The 22,793-nt window shown below is 43.0% G+C and overlaps 1 protein-coding gene across 1 annotated transcript in view; it reads left to right on the top strand.

Moving 5' to 3' along the window:
* Positions 1-22,793, top strand: part of LOC132004557 (protoheme IX farnesyltransferase, mitochondrial) — a 130,852-nt gene that overhangs the window by 17,393 nt on the left and 90,666 nt on the right. The window contains exon 4 of the mRNA XM_059381101.1: positions 15,016-15,140. Coding sequence (XP_059237084.1) covers positions 15,016-15,140 — 125 coding nt within the window. The remainder of the gene's footprint in view (positions 1-15,015; positions 15,141-22,793) is intronic.

Raw genomic sequence — 22,793 nt, 5'->3', positions numbered from 1 at the left:
TCCAGAGAGGTTGCACCAGCTTGCATTCCCACCAACAGTGTAGGAGGATTTCCCTTTCTCCACATCCTCGCCAGCATCTGTCATTTCCTGACTTGTTGATTTTAGCCATTCTGACTGGTGTGAGGTGATATCTCATTGTGCTTTTGATTTGTATTTCCCTGATGCCGAGTGATATGGAGCACTTTTTCATGTGTCAGTTGGCCATCTGGATGTCTTCTTTGCAGAAATGTCTGTTCATGTCCTCTGCCCATTTCTTGATTGGACTATTTGTTCTTTGGGTGTTGAATTTGTTAAGTTCTTTATAGATTTTGGACACTAGTCCTTTATCTAATATGTCGTTTGCAAATATCTTCTCGCATTCTGTCAGTTGTCTTTTGGTTTTGTTAACTGTTTCCTTTGCTGTGCAAAAGCTTTTGATCTTGATAAAATCCCAATAGTTCATTTTTGCCCTTGCTTCCCTTGCCTTTGGCGATGTTCCTAGGAAGATGTTGCTGCAGCTGAGGTCGAAGAGGTTGCTGCCTGTGTTCTCAAGGATTTTGATGGATTCCTTTCTCACATTGAGGACCTTCATCCATTTTGAGTCTATTTTTGTGTGTGGTGTAAGGAAATGGTCCAATTTCATTTTTCTGCATGTGGCTGTCCAATTTTCCCAGCACCATTTATTGAAGAGGCTGTCTTTTTTCCATTGGACATTCTTTCCTGCTTTGTCGAAGACTAGTTGACTGTAGAGTTGAGGGTCTATTTCTGGGCTCTCTATTCTGTTCCATTGATCTATGTGTCTGTTTTTGTGCCAGTACCATGCTGTCTTGATGATGACAGCTTTGTAATAGAGCTTGAAGTCCGGAATTGTGATGCCACCAACTTTGGCTTTCTTTTTCAATATTCCTTTGGCTATTTGAGGTCTTTTCTGGTTCCATATAAATTTTAGGATTATTTGTTCCATTTCTTTGAAAAAGATGGATGGTACTTTGATAGGAATTGCATTAAATGTGTAGATTGCTTTAGGTAGCATAGACATGTGCACCCGGATGTTTATAGCAGCAATGTCCGCAATAGCCAAACTATGGAAAGAACCTAGATGTCCATTAACAGATGAATGGATAAAGAAGATGTAGTATATATACACAATGGAATACTATGCAGCCATCAAAAGAAATGAAATCTTGCCATTTGCGATGACTTGGATGGAACTAGAGGGTATCCTGCTTAGCGAAATAAGTCAAGTGGAGAAAGACAACTATCGTATGATCTCCCTGATATGAGGAAGAGGAGATGCAACATGGGGGGTTAAGGGGGTAGGAGAATAATAAATGAAACAAGATGGGATTGGGAGGGAGACAAACCGTAAGTGACTCTTAATCTCACAAAACAAACTGAGGGTTGCTGGGGGGAGGGAGTTTGGGAGAAGGGGGACATTGGGGAGGGTGTGTGCTATGGTGAGTGCTATGAAGTGTGTAAACCTGGCGATTCACAGACCTGTACCCCTAGGGATAAAAATATATGTTTATAAAAAATAAAAATAAATAAATAAATAAATAAATAAAAGAAGTAACTCTACCTATTTGGTGGGTGAAAAATGGCACTGGAGTGTTTAAATCTGTATTTTTAATTTTGTGATTTTGTATTTTCATTTAAATATTTCCCTTACAGGAAATGCATTTCAGCAACAGTAGAATTTGGAGTTAACCCCCCCAAAATTGTTAGTTTTTTCATTGGAATCTCTGCATATTTACTGATTAATTTGGGGACGGATTGAGATCTTTACGGTATATATCATCTTCGTCTATCCAGATCTTTTATGTCTCTCAGGTTTTATCGTTTTCTTTGAATAGATGACATATCTTTACTGATGATTTTGAAATAGCAAAAAAAAATATATATATATATATATATATATTTTTTTTTTTTTTTTTTTTCAGTTGATGCTTGAGTTTTTCAGGTTTTCAGTCAAGTGACGATCAGGTTGTCTCTGTTTTTCCTATTTATACCGGTTATTTTATTCTCTGGCGTAATTGCGGCTTCATTCTGTTTCCCTGCTTGCTTTCCTCACTGTGGTTTCTGCTGCGTTCAGAAAGACCCGTGAGGTGGGTCAGGTACAGCCCTGACTGCATTTGCTGCTGTCTGCTTTTGATCACCGCTCCTGACTTCCAGCCTTCTGCTAACGGCAGTGTCTGTTTCTGTATCGTTTTCTCAGTCCTTTTATTCTATTTCATGGCGTTCGTTTTTTCTGCCTTGTCCTCCTGCTATTCACAGAGTCCCTGTTATGCCCCAGATGTGCCCTTCCAAGTGTCCAGAGAGGGGTGAGGGTCCCCCCACACACGCCCCGCTCCTGGGTCAATTCTCTGGGGGGAGCTTAGGGTCTGCTGGTTCTGTGATGCCTCTTCTTCAGAAATATATGTAACCTCTTTTTCTTCTGTGCTTTTTTTTTTTTTTTTTTTATGTTGTAGAGTCCTTTTTTTAAAGCTTCCAACCAGCCCATTTTCCCTCTCCTCATCTTAATCCATTCCTGAGGGAAGACGATTATTCCTGGCATCGGTCACACCCCCAAAAGTGTAAAGTCCAGGAGGACAGGCACTGTGTCTCTGCAGCCTTCCGGCCTCTGTGCCTCCAGCAATAGCGGGCACATAGTAGGTGCTCATTATGGACCAATTGAAGGAATGCACAGTCTGGTTTTTTTTCATCACCTGACAGTTTAATTTGGCATTGTTGGACTCCTCTTGCCTTTTAAGTTGGAGGATAGAGGTTACCGTTTTACATGACCAGTGTAAAGGTCCTGTGGCCCGAGGAGATACACAGGGAGCTAGCTACTAGCCAGGGAACTTTTTCTGGAAAGGTGTTTGGCTCTGTGTTTTTGAAATCACAGCACCAGCATCTTACTCCCCAAGTCTGGTTTTGAGTGTAGTCTGCCTTTGCTCTCCGCCAAGCCCCTGAGCTGCAGAATACACCCCGTGCCAGGGTGGGGTGTTAGTGGGTGTCATGCAACACTGGATTCAGGGGGCTGGAATGTTTCTTCCTAGTCTCAGGGAGAAGGATGTCAAGGCAGGGCCCTGCTTTCTTTTTGGTGTGACCACTTTACTCTGCCTCGATAAATACTCCTCCTGGGCCCGTCCCGCCCATCGTCCTCCCTGGCCTCTGCCCCTGCCTCCCACCTCTCCGTGTTAGCAAGAAACTGTGGGTACCGTCAGACAGCCCTCCTTTCCCGTATTTTTCTGTTTCCTTCTTAGTTGTTACTTAGGCACTCTAATTTTTTGCCAGTCAGAAAATGAAAGTAGCAAGTCATTTCTCAGCAGCTGTCTTCAATTGAGTTTCCTCTGTGCTCTAGTTGACAAATAATTTCTTGAGGGTTTTAGTATATCCTCTCTGCCTAGTTTACTGCTGATGCACCTTTTTCTCTGGTTCTTAGTTTTATTCACTCATTTCAGTTGGTTTCTGGTAGGGGTGGGCCATGAAGATGCCTTAGCCAATGTTCTAAGTTAGATGAAAAATATATGTATCTGGGCTATTCTGTTTTCTGATAATTTAATTATTTTATATCAGTTCAATGTTCATTAAATTGACTTTAAGTGTAAGATGCTATGGTAAATGTCAGAGGAATGTCAAGATGAATTTCATGAGGATGATAATCATTCTCAAAAAATATTGACAAATTTGGGCGCCTGGGTGGCTCAGTCATTGAGCATGTAGCCTTTGATTTCTGCTCGGGTCATGATCTCAGGGTTGAGGGACCAAGCCCTGAGTTGGGCTCCCTGCTTAGTGGGGAGTCTGCTTCTCCCTCTCCCTCTCTCTTAAATAAATAAATAAAATGTTTTAAAAAATATATCAACACATTTAAAGAAGAGAAACAGGAAAAAAAATAAGGTTGAGAATGGGCTCAGCTGCACGTAACTGAAAACTTGAACAGTGTCTTAAATCAAGGGTTTATTTTTCTCTGGCTTAGAGGAGTGCAAAATGATGAGTCTAGAGCTAGTGCTAAAGGATATTGTCAGCTTACCTGGCTCCTCCTTTTGGCTCTGTTATTTGCTTTGGTTTTTGTCCTCAAGACCCCAGAATGGCTGCCGCACCTCCGTGGTCATGCTGTACTCCAGGCTGAAAGAATGAAGAAGAGGGACTGTGTGGCAAGACAGAAACCTCCTTATAAGACTTTGTATTTTTATTTGGGAAGGAAAGCTCTTGATGGGAACTTCCCCTTAGGTCTCACTGGCCAGTACAGTACCAAGTGGCTACCTCCAGCTGCAAGGGAGGTTTTCAGATCTGGCATAATTCTTAGAGAAGTGAAACATGTAAAATCCAGCCCATCAACTGCTGGCAGCCAAGTTGTCTGTGTCCCCCCAGCACGGGCTGGGCTGTCTGAATATGCAGTCATCCCCTTTCAGGAAGAAGACACAGGGCTGCCTGCCTCTCCACCATAGGGTTTTCCCCAAGAAAACCCCCTATGCCGCCCAGTGGTGCTCCCGGGTACCACCACCATCACGCACACCTTGTCCGAAAGCTGGCTCGCCTGCATGACGCTGACCTTCCCATTGATGGCAGTGCATGCCCGCTGCTCTGTCCGCAGCCTTTCCCTGTCATCTTGACCATCACGTGCACATCTGGAGACCAGTCCTTTGTGCCAGTGAGAAGCTGTGGGGCGGGGACCGTGGCACAGAGCAGAGCTCGACTAGAGCCTTCCAGCGGGGACGAGCCTGGTAAGGCCATGCAGCTCTCCTTCCCAGACTTCTGAGCAGCACCGCCACAGGCCCCAAGGGCTTTGGCGTCTGGCTCTGTTTGCTTCGCCCCCAAGTACACCATCTGCCTAGAGAGCCTGCCTTCATGTACCCTGGAGAGCTTGGAGTGCTGGTTCTGGTCTCCATAAACGCCTTCAGGCTGGGTTGGGGCTGGGGGTTGGGGAGGTCAGACCATGCTTTAACAAACTCTCCTTCTCTGGAGAACGCACTCACCCTCCTCTCCCTGACGCACCCTTCGCCCTTCAGTGTGAGTGAACTACCTCGATTCCCATTTCAAACCAGCATGCAGGTTTAGTTTTCATTGACTGGGAGTCGCAAGTCTTCCTGCCAATGCAGGATTTCTGAATTTGCACCTGTCCTTGCCTTTTCTCCCCTGGACCCAGTTCCTTTCCCCCCGCCACCTCCCGCCAGTTAGATAGCTCCATCCTCCATGGGTGGTGTGTCACCCGAATCCCCAGGGAGGCCCAGATGCTTGCTTCTCACCCCTGCTAGTCAGACTGGCCCGGTGCCTAGTTCTCTCTCGTTTTGGGGTATCAGCAAGAGCTTGGTTTCCAATTCAGAGCAAAGTATGCCGCGTGTCCTTTATTGAGCCCAAGGAAGGAAACACAAAATTGAGTTTTAAGAGAATAGGACAAGGTTACTACTTTCAGTGCTAGAAAAAGTTTTTGCTCAGCAGCTTTATGTTTTAATATCAGAATGGTGGGGGTGGTGAATTCGGAGACAAAAAATGAAAAGGGCATATCGGTATTTTGTAGGAAAATACAGGGTGCATTTTTTTAAAAAAGAGTTTTATTTGTTTGAGAGGGGCAGAGAGAGAGTGAGAGAGAGCAGGAGCAGGAGGGAGGGGCTGAGGCAGAGGGAAAAGATGGGACTCCATCCCAGGATCCCAAGATCATGACCTGAGCCGAGGGCAAAGGCTTAACCCACTGAGCCACCCAGGCGTCCCCAGAGGTGCATTTTTATCTGAATTTACACCTTGGGATTTTTTGTTGCTGTTGTTGCCATCACCTGCAGAATTTTGAACAGTTTAGCCTTTTAATTACAAATAACCAGTTACTTTACTGAAGTAGTTGAATGCTGTGGTGCCTGGAAACTACTGTACCTGGGCAGGTGACTTCGGACTGCTGTGCTCGGTCGTCCCTGTGCCTACTTTTTACTTTGTCCCTTTCCCCTGTTGCCGTTCTCTACTGGAGTTTTTAACTGGCTACCTTATTTTGTACACAGCATAACTGTGGGGACGGAAGATAGCCCTCCTGTGTTACCCAGAAAGTTCACGGAACTTATGAAAGCTTGGAAGCTCAGAGGGGCCCTTGAAGACTCAATTTTGCTTTAATCTAGTCCCCAATTAAGTGACCATTTTGTTGTTGTTGTTGTTTTATTCTTCAGATAGGTACTGAGTAAAGATTGTCAATGAGCCATCTGTGAGAGCTGGCAAAGTCAGTTTCCCTTAAAGGGACAGCCACGTCATTAAGAGAATTCTTCCATTTGTTGATTATCTTAAAAGTATTTCTTAGAGTCTTTATGCTAAAAAGTTGTCTTGAACGTCTAGGATAATGACGTGGCCGGCATAATTGCATAACTAAATCACTAGGGGTAAACAAAAATTTTCCATGCAGAAGACGATCACGATGCATTAGTAGAGGTATGTCTGTGCATTGGTCCCAATACAAAGTGAACAAGTAAGCAAGCCCATTTTACTGCCCTGTTACGTATGTAGCAAAAAAAAATATTCAAATGTGGATTAAACACTAAATCCTGTCAAAATCCAAATGATAAATGAGCAATAATCTTAATTCTTTATTTGAAAGGTTTATCGTAAAATAGCTGCTGTGTGGATAGCGACACTTCAACAGTATTGAGGTGAAACTGAGAAAAAGCTCAACTAACCGTCCCTTCTTGCCAAACTCATATTTCCAAGGACATGGTTTCACTTCTTACAAGTTTAATACGCATCTGTTATATGGAAAAGTTTTCCAATTAGTCACAAACACTGTAAAGTGTTGTTTATTAAGTATAGTAAGAAGAAATAGTTCTTTATTGAAAAGGGGGGGGGGACCCCAAAATAGGATGACAAAGTAGAAAAGCTTAGAGGGTTCAAGGAAAAACTAATTGAAAGAACAGTCGTGGGATCTCATTCAGTGTTGCATTATTAACTTAGATATAAACAGGTTTTATTTATGTATTTATTTAAACAGACCTGATAGATATTTCATTTCCCTTTTCTGAATGCTGACTATAAATGCAAACCAAATGCTTCCTGGTGAATTGCCTTGGGGACCACACGTAAATGTTTCATTTTGGTAAGAGTATTGCTCAATCAATTTGAAGTATGAGTTTTAATTTGGTCCTAGGATTTTTTGGATCAGCTTTGGTTGTTAACTAAATGGGAAAAAGACAGAGGGAAACAGGAAGGCCCTGTAAGTTCTTAACCTTCGCAGCTGTGTTATTAAAAATTTCTATAAAAAGTCTTATCTTTTAACCAGAAGTGGTTATGGTTTGTAATCAGTTACCCCTGATTGATACCCTTTAATGTGGCTGGGCAAAAAAATACTGTGTCTCTCATCCCCTGACTTTTCATCTGAATTTAGAAGTAAGCAGAAGAATTACTACCTTCTTTGATATGTGGGTTGGTGAGAGCACTGTGTCAAGAGGTTCCCTGAGGCTGCCAAGCCAGGAAGCCTAAAAAAACTCATTTACATTAGACATTGAACCATTTGAAGCTTAAGCTGTTAATAGAAATGAAGAGAGAAGAGGAAATCTTCACTACAGCTATTAAGTAAAAACTACACGCTCATTTTAAAATCAGAAAAGACTTAATTCCTGCCTCTTAATTAAGTTACATCCTTTTGAACCTTGGGATCAGCTAACAAAACTGATTCCATTGCTTGGACACACACAGGAGCAAAACCACATACAGGTTCATTAACTGCCTGTTCCTGTCAGCTTTGTTATGTGCAAGAAGTTTACAGAGAATACGTCTCAGGTTTGTAGGATTTGGATCCCAGTGTTGCACAGTATCTGCTTTCAGGGATAATGAGATATAATAGATCACAAGGATAATTTGAAATCTATAGAGAATCTCAAACTCTCATTTAGCCGGGGGTTTTAATCTTTTGACTAACTCTTTTACCAGAGTTGATAATTATCCAAATTGATTTATTGGAATTTTGTTTTTCACTTAATTCTTTAGGAGCCCATGCTTTAAAAAAAAAAAGTGAGATTTTAAAAGACAGAGATAAAATCAGTTTGTAGATGACCAATTTTCTAATACCATCCTTGTAGTTATTTTAAACTGATGATCTTGGGAAATAAAGTGCCTTCATTATGCTTATGCTCAGAGAACAGTAGTTCTTAGAGAATTGAGCCTTTAAAAAATAACCTTCCTTCCTCCCTCCCTCTCTCTCATTCTCTCCCTCTTCCTTCTTTCCTTTTTTTCTTTTTCTTTTTCTTTCCTTTCCGTTTCTCTTCTCTTTTTTCTTTCTGTCGTGCACGTACATATATTTATAATGTGTATACTATTGTGTATAAAGTCACGTATGGCAGAAAAATGAAGAGTTATTTGTAAATGAAATTCATATGCTCTTCTACCAATGCACTGTGTTCATAAAGTGTGTTTTAAAATAACTAAAGTGAAAGTTCTCATGATTTCTTCCCATGTCCCTGAGTTATCCACACCCTCCTTTTTTTTTTTTTTGGAAGTGCCATGTTTCTGAGGTTTAAATACACATAAAAGCAGTTTGGCACTGTAAAGTGCTTCAAAAACATAAGTTTTCTTTTTTACCATTATCATTTTTAATACACATTGATGAAAGGACTGGTCTCAGGTCACTCCCCTGGAGCCATTGAGAAGTTACTGGGCTCACAACATAGAGGCATTCAGAGCTTGTAGGCAATGCTTTGTTGTCTCTAGAAGTTCCTTAAGGCACCGCTTTGAAATGTTAAGTTTAAGCTTAGTGGCCAGAGACATATTTCACCTAAAATTCTAGAAACCACATTTCAAGAATTACCAAGAGCGCCCCTCACTAAGTCCTCATTTGCTGGGCACTGTGCTGAGTGGTTTTGTTACCATGAAACACAAGTGTGTCTTTTAAATGTGTCATATGGCGTGGACAGGAGTGCGTAAGTCAAGAGTTGTTGGTCCCTAGGGACACTTAGGTTGGGGAAACCAAGATGGTGGGATCGTTGCATTTGGGTGATTGAAGGATTGTGCAAGAGAGGGATCCCTCAGTGTCACTCGAGGAGAGAGAAATGACAAGGAGGTCTTTTCAAGGTAGCGGATTTGGCTTGGTCGGAAGAGAACTGTCCAACAGCTAGCGCTCTTCTATACAGAACGGCGGAATAACTTCCCATCCCCAGATTTGGAGATAGCATCCATCTGATAGGTAGTCCCAGGGTTCTGAAATCAGGACAGAGAATAATGTCAGTTACTCAAAGTTCCCTTTGACCTTAATTTAAGGTTGTATTATTCTTCAAGTTAGCTCCTTGCTATAACCACTTACATCCTTTGCCAGAGCCTTCTGGCAGAACTCCTAGGCAGTTCCCATCGGGGGCTTTTGCTTTCTTCCAGCCCAGTGGGACAGGCGTACTCGTGACTGTGTCAGAATAAATATATGTTATATAGAACATAAGTAAGAACTTTTCTCTGGAGAAGGCAGGCAGACAAGAAAACATACTTGTCGACCCTGTGAATGATGGGCTCTGGAAGAAGGAGGCCCTGATGGGTCTTAGGACAGGCCTTGTGGTTCCGAAGAGATGGGTGGGGTTGCTGCTGAGCTGAGCTTGGGTAGAATACTCAGGACTGCCTATATCCTAAGCACCTTCCCAGACCACTGCCGAGGTTTTTGCATGGGGTGCTTGTGGTTGGTTCATTGGCAGGAATGGTGGTGGGGCAGGGTTCCTCGTTGACTTCCTTCCAGAGCCATCCCAAGGCTTGCTGTCCAGTGCCCTGCTCTGGGCTTCTGTCAGATGGGTCACGCCTCATTGGGAGCATTGATTTTATGTTTACATGTAAAGGGACAGAATATGAGATTACCAAATAAAATATAATTTCAAGTGTTATTAATGAAAGAATATATTACACTCACTTTTAATGAGATCCTGGTGTTGCAGAATGATTCCACATAATGAATCCCAGGAAATCAATGAAAACTTTAATTACAGTTGTGTGAGAATATTGCTTTGGTCAATTTTACTTGTTCAGTTTATCAATCCTTTCTGCCTTCCTCCTTCTTTAAGTTAATTGCCTTGATGAAGTAAGTATAAATGCGTTCTTTGTTAGAGTTTGATGTCTTTTAAGAAACATGTTAAAAATGCAGATTTCCTCCTCAATAATAATTATTATAATAATAATCCCAATCAGTTTTTCGTGGACATTACAATGTGTGCAATTTTAAATTAGGCAGTCTTTCCATTTTGTAAACCGCGTCATTGTTAAGTCTTAATAAAAGTCCTTTCCCTCTGTCAGTTTTTTGGCAAACCACATTCTGTCTCTTTTCAACTTAGGAGTTGACCTGTTAGTCAAAATCTGATGTGCTTTCTGTATTCCTCAGTCAAACTCTGGGGCAAATAAAAAGAAAAACAAGATACTTTCTCCTCTGAATTAATAGTTCTATTTTCGTGTAGCTACACTCCCTTTCTGGTTCTTAACAAAGTGAACGTTCTTCTCACAGCATTTTTATTTTTGACAGTTTAGTGATTATGAGATACGGTCATATCCACTCCAGTGGAATTTGCTCTTTCTTCTTAATTGTTTATAAAACACAGTACGAAATGTGGATGTGGATATTGAGAGATAACTAAAGTTATTTTGGGGACTCTGGAATTTACTAATTACATACTGAAAATGTTATTGTGCATTTTCTGTGCTCTTTTAACTACCATAGTTGTTTATAAATAGTCTACTTTGGGTTTAAGTTCAAGGCTTTAACATTGAGTCAAGCATTATTTTAGGGGCCCCGGGTGGCTCGGTCAGTGACGCGTCTGACCCATGATTTCAGCTCAAGTCAGGATCTCAGGGTCATGAGGTTGAGCCCTGCATCGGGCTCCGTGCTTAGCTGGGAATCTGCTTGAGATGCTCTCTCTTCCTCTGCCTTGCCCTTCCCTGCTGCACTCTCTCTCTCTCAAATAAATAAGTGTAAAAAAAAAAAAAGAATTATTTCAACTGATTGGCTCCATGGGTGGAAACAATTTACTTAGTTCATTTTTAGAGGGAATGCCCTGCTTTCTCTTTTCCTTCTGGTTCTCCCAGGGATACCATCAACCTGTCTTCCTGGTGGTTCAGTTGAGAAGTAGCCTGGGTGTTAACAGACTTTTCTTCCAGTCCTGGCTTGTCACCACACACGGAGGAGTTGCCTAACCTCTCTGGAGAGCTCTTGAGTTGTGCAGAAAGCAAGATGACTCATTCTGGGACACCGGCCTGTCAACAAGGCTTGGCGACTGGTGATGGCTTGTATCTATAAAGATTGAAAAAGCCTCTTCCCAGAGGTGAGCTGTTCTGAGTATTCTAAAAGGAGGTTTTTTGGCTCTGAAACGGGTGCTTTCCTTAGGAATCCGTACATAGATGCAGGGATGGCTCAGTGGGCCGTGAAGTGAGGGCCGGTCTTTCCTCGTCACACACAGGTGAAATGTCCTCTTCTTGCACCTGCGACGGCTGTGTGCGAGCCTGGGGTCCCTTGGTATTTTCTTCTGGGTGTAAGGCTCCATGTGGCTGTTCACTAGTCTGGACTTGGGTGAAATTACTGTGCTTCCGCTCGTGGTCCTTGAGCTAGAGCAGTGCACACTTCCTGGCCCAGGCCGGCCTCTTTTCTCCTGTTTGCCTTCAGCTCCTAATCTTCCGCTTGTCTTTCTGGAACCTTTTATCCAAACCCACTCGTTCCTGTACTTTCCCTGCTACCTGCTTTACATGGTGCCTCTGTCCTCTGTGCTGGAGGGAGATCTCCCAGGAGATGTGGATGTACACCACATTTGGGGACAACGTCGTTAAAGGAGGGACCTGTTGGCCAAAGGACACGTTCAGGTGACCATCTACACACGTGTACCCAAGCCACCTTTGCACGTTGTCATTGAGCCCCATCCAAAAAATACAGAAATGCCAAGAAACCTGTGCCCTGTCTAGGCCTTAGGGGCTTGCCCATATGGTAAAACAACAGAGAGTTTCTGTGTGGTGCTGCTGCTGAGACTAGAAAGAAGGGCGTGCCAACCAATTCCTGACCATTGGGTGGAGCTGTCAGTTTCCCGACCATTTCTTGTTAATGTCGGTGGTGGCCTCTGGTCCCTCCACTGCACCTCTTCCTCCTGGTTGGTGTCTCATTATGTTCTTTGTGTCTGACACTGTTTCCTTTTACCCCAACTGTGAGGTTGTGTTGTTTTTAAAAAAGATTTTCATTATTTATTAGAGAGAGAGAGAGCACACAAGGTGGGGGGAGGGCAGAAGGAAAGAAACTCAAGCAGACTCCCCAGTGAGCACCGAGCTGGACGCGGGCTCAGTCTCACCACCCTGAGATCAGAGCTTGAGCAGAAATCAAGAGTTGGACACTGAACGAACTGAGCCAGCCAGGCATCCTGACGTTCTGACATTTTTATACACTTCTTAACACCGCACTTCGTTGATTGATCTCATCTGTTCCATCGGGCCCAGTCATGGTCTCTCGGCGAGTGACTCGAGAGCCTTGCTCTCTCTCTTCATCTTCCGTCTGATTGCTGTACATTTTTACATGGATATCCTATGGTTCTTCAAAAGCAGCACATTTTCCTAAGACCGGCCAGCTCCGTCACCTTTCCCTGGACAGACTTCTTTCTGTTAATGTCACACTTCTTCTCCAGGCCACCTGGGGTGCAGCACTTCACCTTTCCTCCTTTTTGGTGGTTATTTCATTTTGTCTTTCTCCTGCTCGCAGTTACCAAGTCCTAATAAGTGACCTGGTCAGAATATCCCTTATATCTATTTGAGTCCCCTTTTACTACCTGTAGTCCGAGGGAGTTAACGGTAAAGCCTTTCCAGTTGTTTCTTCAGTGTCCACTGCTTCTAGGCTGACCTTCCAGGGATAGGGCACATCCTTGCCTTGGGCTGGCAGTGACTCTCCTTCCAACCAGACAACATGCAAACTACCCAGCTCGAGGCTCTGCCGTCTGGCAACCACCCTTCTTCCTCCCCTACTCCTTCCTTTGGACCTGGCATAACAGTAGCCCTGACAATCTAGTGGTGAACCACGCAGTCTGCTCCTGCCCAAAGGAGTATCTGGGGAGGGCCTCCCTAAGAAGTCATATTTGAGGGGCACCTGGGTGGCTCAGTCAGTTAAGCGTCCGACTCTTGTTTTCAGCTCAGGTCCTGATCTCAGGGGTGTGAGATCAAGCCCCACTTCAGGCTTGGTGCTGAGCATGGAACCTGCTTGGGTTTCTCCTTCTCCCTCTGCCTCTCCCTGTCCGCACCCTTGTCTCCCTCCCCTATGCCCGTCCCCCCACCCCCATTCATGTGCGCTCGCTCGCTCTCTCTCTCTCTCTCTCTCTGAAAAGAAAAGGAGAAGTCCTGTTTGAGATAAGATCTGAAGGCTATGGAAGGGGACAGGAATCTGCAGGCAAGAAAGCCTGGCCTGCTTATAGAGCAGAAGGCCCTCCCAATGGAGAACAGTGCATAGACTAGAGAGAGGTTTAAGACACATCCACGCAGCAGAAGAATAAGTTTGCCTTTTAGTCCAGGTGTAGTGTCAAGGACTTTTGAAGCTGAGTGATATGATCGCTTATATTTTTCAAATATAACTTGGTGAATGCCTAGGTGATTCAGTCTGCTAAGTGTCTGCCTTTGGCTCAGGTCATAGCCCCAGGGTCCTGGGATGGAGCCTGGTGTCAGTCTCCCTGTTCAGCAGGGAGTCTGCTTCTCCCTCTGCCTCTGCCTGCCACTCCCTCTGCTTGTCTTTTTTTTCTCTCTCTCTCTCTGACAAATAAATAAACGAAATCTAAAAAATAAAATATCATTTGGGAGAGAGCGGCAAGGTGGAAGCAAGGAGACCACTTAGGGGACAAGCTCTTGCCATTGTCCAGACAATATAATAGCTTGGACTAGATGACATGTTTCTCAGCCTTAGCCCTATTGATATTTGGGGCCAGAAAATTCTTTGTTGTGGGGGGTTGTCCTGTGTGCCAGAGGATGTCAGAGTCATCCCCGGCCAGTGTCTGCCCACCTCCAGTGTGACAACCAAGTATGTCTCCAGACATTACTGAAGGTCCCTGGGGGCAGAACACCACCTGGGCTGTGAGTCAGTGGGCCTGATGGTGGCAGTAGAGGTGGGTTTGAAACTGACAGTATTCACAGTCGAGGAGAGGTCGAGCAGGGCAAAAGACGAGGGACTCAGTAGTGCTTCCTACGTGTTTGGTCTGAAATCCTGGCCGATGGCGTCAGATTACTTTAGACTCCTGACACTGGTCTCTCTTGCCCCCGTGCCTGTTCTTGGAACTGTCCAACCACCCTTGATGTCCAACCATCCTACCATTCTCCTCCTTTTCTTACCTCCCCTCCTGCAGGTCCAGCTTCAGTGCCATCTTCTTGAAGTTTTCTCCAATCAGCCCACCACTGGTGATCTTTTCCAGTCAATTTCTACAGCACTGTATCGTACCGCCCCTAGACACTTTCTGGGCCTGTCAGCTTCCGTAAACCCCCTGGGAAAGAAGGACCAGGCCCTCAGGGAGGGAGCAGCATTGACGGATGCCTGAATTGCATGGCTTTGCTTCTGTCCCTCTGTTCCCACTGGTGGCTGTAGGATTATCATCTCCTTCTGTTCATCATCTAACTGTAATCTGGACCCCAGAACCACTTCTTTTACAGGTGAGCCTCTGCTCAGATGGTCTGGAATTGTCACAGCATTGGGACACTTACTATATGCTGCCCTGTATTAGAATTACTGATGTATGACTCATCTCCCCGTCAAAGTGCCTGTGAGCAGGAAGGAGCCGTTACATACCTTTATCCCATAAACTGCCTGATGCCCAGCACAGTACTGATGACAAATTTGGTATTCAGTAAATGTTTGTTGAATGAATAAGTGAATGATTGGATCTGGAACATTGTTTTTTTGTTTTGTTTTGTTTTTTTGTATAATGGCGCTGAAGGAAAATTAGCATTTTTCTATCATGAACACATGTACTTTTGATAATCAGAAAAAAAAATTTTAATTGTTTTTAATGAGAGAGGATTAGCCCGTAGTCTGTGTCACTACTGAATGGATTGGCTTGGTTTTTGGCATTTATGGTCTGGAGCGGGCTCCGGTGATAAGATGTCTGCTCTGTTTCTGTCTTGCAGCTCTGGTTGTCAGCACCACTTCAGCCGGATTTGCGCTGGCCCCAGGACCTTTTGACTGGTCCTGCTTCCTGCTTACTTCTCTGGGCACAGGCCTTGCATCCTGTGCCGCCAACTCCATCAATCAGGTCAGTGGGTCACTTTTCAGCTCGATTGTGATATTATTGCTTTTTCCTAGATGGTAATATTATTACATTTTTTTAAAAAAGTCTTCCCCAAACCCCATATGTAAATGGAGAAGTTCCAGGATCTTGGGACACTGCATCTCCTGGAGAGGTCTCTGGGGGACAGAGCTGATCTGTCTCATCTCTTGAGGTGAATGTTTTTGGGGGAGAGAGCAGTCGTGTATTTGCTTCAACTGACAGGAGTCCCTGGGTTAGAAGCGTTTCAGAGCCGCCTGACTTTCTGTTCTCATCCATTTCTGGCACATTCCCCTGAGCTTATCATTTTCTGTGTTCTTCTTTCTTTGGTTTGATTTGTTACACTTGTTTACATACATAGAAGTGTACTTCTTTTTTTAAGGTTGATTTATTTATTTCGGGGTAGGGGGTGGGCAGAGGGAGAGAGAGAATCCCAAGCAGACTTCCTGCTGAACGTGGAGCCCTATACAGGGTTTGATCGAACGACTCTGAGATCATGACCTGAGCTGAAACGAAGAGTCAGACGCTCAGTCGACTGTGCCACCCAGGTGCCCCAACAATGTATTTTAAACAAGCATATCCAGCTTTTAAAAAATCAGTAATTGAATATTCAGTAAATGTGGTGTATGTAATCACAGAATATATTAAAAAATTAATGAGCGTATTATTTTTTTAAGATTTTATTTATTTATTTGACAGGCAGAGATTACAAGTAGGCAGAGAGGCAGGCAGATAGAGAGAGGTGGAAGCAGGCTCCACACTGAGCAGAGAGCCGGATATGGGACTTGATCCCAGGACCTTGAGATCAAGACCTGAGCCGACGCAGAGGCTTTAACCCACTGAGCCACCCAGGCGCCCCGAGCATATTATTTTTAATGCATCCTTTTGTCCCCCTTTTATTTTACACATCGAAATAGTTTTCTATAAATTAGTTCTTCCCCACCCCCCACTAAACCTGGTCACTGTGATGTGTGCCCCCACGTATCCTTTGTCATCGGATACCAGAGTGAAGAAGTCTTGGCTAAAACTTAGGGAAAGTCTTTTCCATCACCAGAACACCCAGGAGGAGTTGGCCCAGTTTTAAAACGAATTCAGCTTACGAGCAGGAAAACAGCGTGGCCGAGCGGATGATATCATTTGGTATTCTGTAAAATGTGAGAATTTTAATTTGATGATTCCTCGGACCATTATGCTTTCACAGTGTGTTATTATCAGCTATTCGGGAAGGGATCAGTCTATTTCAAATAAAGTTTATTTTTTTTGTTACTGTTTTTGTTACTATTTTTAATGTCCAGACAGTCTTACAGGGAGATCCAACCCATCCTGCCATACTTTAAACGTACCGTCCCAGCTCGTAAACCACAGTGTGGTTCTTCCAAGCTGTTCTTCCTTCTGCTCCCCTCCCTTGTTGCTTGGCCAAGAGAAGAATCCTGGCTTCACAGTGAACATGTTTTTAATGAAATTTTGAATAGAAAGCAATACAAGCAAAGTGGATTTGTGTTGCTATTTCGGGTCTATTTTTCAAAACATTTTTAAAATTATTACTTTTATTTAGTTATAAATTTAGGTCATAAGAGTAAGCCAAAAACACATTTTAGCTTTCAGGTCCCTTTTTTCCGTTGAAGAGCTGTACTTATCCTTGAGATATTAACTGCTGTCTCCTGCTTAAATTAAATAGATTTAAACACAAATTTAAAGTGAAATTACAGACATTTTAAAAAACAGCAGCAACTAACTAATAAGCACCAAATGGTTCAGAAATCCCCAAACAGTAAACAAAAAATAATACAGAGTTGCCTTGAGTTTGAGCTGCCATCTCCCTCCCATCCCCCACCCTTAAAAAAAAAAAAAAGGTAGTTCAAGATTTTATCTTGGAAAAAAAAGTCTGTCACTAGCAAGAAAGTATCTACAGAGAAAAACACGGAATGAATTACATTTAGGCAGAAATTTCCAGAAGCTGAACATAAGCTAAGGTGTTAGAAATTTTTAAAAGTTTAGGGACATCTGGGCAGCTCAGTGTGTTAAGCCTCTGCCTTCGATTCAGTTCATGGTCTCAGGGTCCTGGGATCGAGGCCCACATCGGGCTTCTGCTCAGTGGGGAGCCTGCTTCCCCCACCCCCCGGCCAGCTTCTCTGCCTACTTGTGATCTCCTATTGTCAAATAAATAAATAAAATCTTTTTAAAAAATAAATAAAGTTAAAATGCGTTTGGCTGCTTTGTTTTATCATCAGTAGGAAGTGTATTTGCTGCCTTAGCGTGACTTGGGGTGTGTCCATCTCAAACTGCTGAGAAGAGCCAGACTATGGGATGAGATTCTTTCTGGAACTGACACATCACATTGTCTGCCTCTTCTGTTAGCATTTCCTTCTTAGGCTGGCTCCCTAGCCCCGTCTTGCGCTCACGCAGCTCTCCTGTTCTTTCTTCCTCTGGAACACGTCTACGTCCTCCTCCTCCTCAGTCGCTGGTCCTCCCCAGGCGTCTTCAGTGCTGTGCGTCACATGGGCCCTCAACTTCATCTTCTTGGATTCCTCATACCGCCTCCTTCCACTCGCCCTGGGCTCCAGTTCCCTTTGGAAACATCACAATACTTAAACATCTTAATGATCACCGTCATTGTGGAATCCCACTGTTATTATGCTATCAGTAACCTTCCCAAATTACAGTATTTTCTCAATTTTGTTGGAAGGATTTTAGCTCTAGTATTATGAAGCAGTTACATAAAATTAAAGGAAGGCAAGAACATTTTCATTAGGGCCTTTAATTAGTGTAAGCAAAACAAAGAGCACTGGACAACAAACCTTTAACTGGGTTTTGAATAGCAGTTAGATAAAGAAATAGTCGTTGGTGAAGGCAAGAGCTTCCCATTTTTTTTAGGGAGCTGACATCCAACTTAAAAAATGCCTATATGTGGTTTATAGGGATAAAAGTTTTTCATCTTCTGAGTTCTGTGGAAAAAAAAAATTTCTTTCTGTCTGCATTTATAAAAGGATTCGAATAACATTTCTTGTTTTTTTAAATACTTCTTTTAGCTCTTCTTAGCTCTGAGTGCTGCTCCTTTGGACCCTACTTCTGTGATCTCTCTGTGAAAGTAGGAAAAATAAAGCTCTGGAAAACAATTCCTACATTTGTTTTAGGGGGAGAAAATGAGCTTCAGCTTCTGATTTATGAAATAATGACTAGTGTAGTGTATAAATATGTGTGCATATATATGTATATATATATTCTGTATATGGAAACCACTAACATTAAAAAGTAAGAAGGAATTACATTCATGTTTTGTAATATATACACATGCCTCATTTGAAACCATAACGAGGCCTGAAAGCAGGTGTGCCTTCAAAGGATGAAATCTATCCATAAAATGTAGCCACTGAAAGATAAAATGTGATAGATGGCTTTGACTGATCAAATCTAAGAAACAAGCGACTCACAGTGAAAAACTGAGTAAATTCAAGTGGAATGAATTTAAAAAATTGAAAAAGATAAGACTTGTCAGAAAATTTTCAGCGTAATTGAGTATCGGACATAATAGATATTGTTATAATAAACTGTATTTGCGATTATTTTACTTACGTTACATGGAGATGATTTTTCTGTTTTAGAGGTTAGGAGTGGATGTCAATAAATACATTTCTGCAGGGTCCATTTCATTGGTGACCTGCTGTTCCTCCTGATGGACGCGCCCTCACTCTCTCAATCTGTCGTCACAACTTCGGGCTTCCAAAGCCTCCACACTCACCTCTGAGTGCTTTCAGAGGATGAGGTAGTAAAAGAGACATGGATGAGGTGAGGGCTGGCACCCAAAACATATATGGGACTGATTTCACTTGGAATGGAGGGTCTTAAGAAAGTAACAAATTGTTGACATTCGTACAGTGTTTTAGAGCTTACAAAGCATATTTACAGAAATTATTATTTAAACCTTACTACCCTGTGAGGCAGGTGGCATTACTGACATTTCTATTTGCAAAACATTCTGTTTTGCCTTTGAATTATTGTTCTTTTTAAAAATTTATTTGTTAATATTTATTTTTTAATAATAAGTATTAACAAATTAATATAAACATAAATTATTAACACACAGAGGGAGAGGGAGAAGCAGACTGCCCGCTGAGCTGGGGGCCCAATGCAGGGCTCGATTCCAGGACCCTGACTCATTATTGGAGCCGAAGGCAGCCGCGTAACCCACTAAGACACCCAGACGCCCCTGAATTATTCTTCTTAAAAGCAACATTTAAAGAAATGTGTTTGCAAATAATGTTTCCATTGCAGGTTAGTGAGAAAATATAAATAAGCAAAAATAGCAATAACATTCTTTATTTTATGTTTCCCTTGTACCAGGCACTGCTCTGCATTTCAAAGTTAGAGCAGAGGACAAGCGCATACCTCTGGCATTGTGGTGCTTATATCCCCCTGCCCAGATAGACTCACTCGTTAACATTTTCATTTATATTATAGTAGGCTTTTTTTTTTTTAGTACAAACAATCTCTACATATATATTAATTTCTCACAGGAATGATTTATGTGTATAATTACATATAGCTTCTATATGTCTTCTCCTTTAAATAATGTATCATAAACATTTTCCAATGTCAATATTCGCTATAACATGATCGTATATAGGTATATAGTGATTTGTTTAATCAGTCTCTCCTTATTTGATGTTTTAGGGATTTCTACATTTTTGCCCACATAAATAATGCTGAGCCAAAATTCTCATAGCTCAATATTTGAATGTGTCCTTAACTAAAATCTTGTGTTAAAAGATATGTGGCTTTTAAAATAAAAAGTTAAGGGATACATGGATGGCTCAGTCAGTTAAACGTTCTATTCTTGATTGGCAGCTCAGGTCGTGATCTCAGGGTTGTGAGATCGAGCCCCACGTTGGGCTCTGCACTCAGCATTGGGAGTCTGCTTGAGAGTCTCACTCACCCTCCTTCTGTCCCCACTCTCTCTCTCTCTCTCTGAAGAGATCTTTAAAAAAAAAAAAAAAGTTAAAAAGTTAAAATCAAACAAGATATGTGTTGCAAGTGTGGAGAAATTCCTTCCTGGAAGATCTTCTCTTTGTGCATGTGCTTGGTTTTAAATCACTGTATGCTTCCAGATGGCATGTGTGAAGGGCTTACCGCTGACCCTGCAAGTTAGGAGGTCTGGGCCAGGTTTGTAGGGAACCTTAGGTGCATCTTTTTAGTTCAAGTTGTTCTGATGACTTAGGAGGTAGAGTTGTTGGGTGGGGGCGGTGCTTTTAATGTCTATCGGCCATTTATGTTCCCTGGTACTCTCTGATAGGTGCAGATTGGATTATTAACTCTTTGTCAGGTAGGGTCTGGATATGTTCTGCAGTTTTCATTTGAAGTGCAGATGTTTCCTATGTTTGTGCCGGCAGAGCTTTTCATTTTTAACATAGGGATTCTCAACCTTGGCACTCTTGCCAGCGTGGGTTGGCCGGCTTTGTTGTGAGGGGCTGTCCCGTGCCTCGGGGACTGTCGCCTGGCATCCCTGGTTTTTACCCACTGGCTGGTATGAGCAGCACACCCCTGAGTTGTGACAAGTGAACATGTCTTCAGACGTTGCCAAATGTTCCCTGAGGACCAATGTTGCCCCTGATTGAGAACCACTGATTTCTCCTTTTGATTTCACTCTTAGATCTTTACCCAAGATCCTGGCTCCAATTTCTGCCTCAGACATTCTTTGGCTCACATTTCTGTGTGTGTAACTACCCACTGATAGCTGGGGCGACCATATGTCCTTGTTTATGCTTGTGTTCCTGGCATAATTATTAATGATGCCCCCCTTTCCCCTCCACTGTCCCAGTTTGGACAAGAAATTATAGGGGCTCTGTTCATAGCCCACCTGTGCCTTCAATCTTTCACTCGAAACGAGAGATGGTAAAAGCAACTTTGTTCTCAAAGGTCTGGCCTTGGGTTCTGCCTTTTGTCCTCCCCTGTGTGCGGACTGGACAAGTGGGGGTATCCTCGCTGCAGGCCAGGCCTCCAGGCCCACCTCTCCTTCAGCATTTCCCTAGTCACAGGCAGGATCCACTGCTGGGCGGAACTGTGGAGCTGCGTGAGCACACAGAAAAGGGAGCTTAAAGATTCTTCTCCTGCACTGTTTCTCTGTTTGCAAGTCGTTCAAGAATGTTGGCGATTTCCTTTGGGTCTGAACTTTCATTTCTACAGTACCCCCGGCAGGTACTGCTTGCATGGTTATCCCTGGTGGCCAGGCAACTGGTTCCCTAGGTGGGCAGCCTGGACACTGGCAGTGTCCTCCCCACGTGGAGTCAGAGTCCGTGTCCTTAGAGCCTCAGCCTGTTGCTCACGGTTCCATCTCTGGGAAAGCTCCATGTGTCTTCCTCCATGTGATGGCACTTTGAAGCTCTCACTCTCTAACCACGGTTAATAGGCACCTGTGACCTCACTGTGTAATTCTTCATCTGTATCTCTTCCCTGGAGAACTCTCAACGTTGAGAACTCGCAACGTTGATTGCGACTTATTTATGCTGTACACCCAGCACTTCATCCCCACAAGCATACAGCAGGCCAGTAGGGTGAAATTCCCAAGGGAGGCACGTTGGGAATAAAGCAATATGGATGGGGAAGCAGGGGAAGGTAGCAAGAAATGTTCATCATAACCACAATCGCAGCTAACACTTAATTTGCACTTGCCATATGCCAAGTAACGTTCTAAGCATTTTACATTAGCTCACCTCCTTAAGTCTGGGTTCATAGGATTCCCACCCCCTCCACCAACGGCTTTTTCGTAAGATCAAATAAACGTTGAATGAATTCATACCCTAGACTTAGCTGTAAGAACCACTGATGTTCTCAGGGACTTTATTTTGTAGAAAATTACAAGAAAGGCACAAAACCTAAGTAGACTTTCAGATCTGTGAGGTAGGTTATAATTAGAAAGTAAAGCTGATAAGGGTATGTTATCTCTAGGATCTAGTGTCTCTGGGAATGTTGAAGAGTTTTTATGAAAGGAAATGAAAGAGATCAAGAGGTGTGAATGAAGCAAGGTCAGGAAGAGACGTGTCTCTTTGTTTGATACTGACAGTAGTTGAGAGACTTTTCATGGCTGAAATAAGGTAAAAAGGAAGGGCTTTGGATAAAAAGCTCTGAATTATAGGGTGGGTAGGGCCACAGAAAATTCACTGCCTTTTAAACTCTGAAAGGAAAAACAGATAAAGATTTTTCTGTTTTCCCACTGAATGTGAGATTAATATCTAATGCATCTTTCTCATTCTCCCTTTCTGTGATGTCTCTTTTGTTTGGACTGTGCAGTCTGCCTTGAGCGATAGGAATTGACTTTCATCTTCCCCGTTGAACAAACGTGGTTATTTAAACTCCGTGGCGTGTTCTAGAGACTAAGACCAATGTTAGCAAACACCGGTGATGTGATTCAGAGAACATCCTATGTTAAGAAAAATCAGTATGAGAAATACACTTTTCCTTCGAATGTTATGATTTGTTTGGCTTTGATGTTTTCACCAATGGACGGACAACTCGCATTCATTCGGTGGTCTCTGAAGTCTGTGCCTTGTGGCTTACTCAGATGCTTCAAATTAGCTACTGCACTAGATCAGATCTGTCTAGAGTCTTTGAATAACACGTGGGAAAGAGTCTCCCATGAAATATGTT

Source organism: Mustela nigripes, chromosome 16 (genome assembly GCF_022355385.1).
Source record: "Mustela nigripes isolate SB6536 chromosome 16, MUSNIG.SB6536, whole genome shotgun sequence".
In the NCBI taxonomy this organism is placed as follows: Eukaryota; Metazoa; Chordata; class Mammalia; order Carnivora; family Mustelidae; genus Mustela; species Mustela nigripes.
This window is presented reverse-complemented; position numbering and strand designations above follow the sequence as displayed.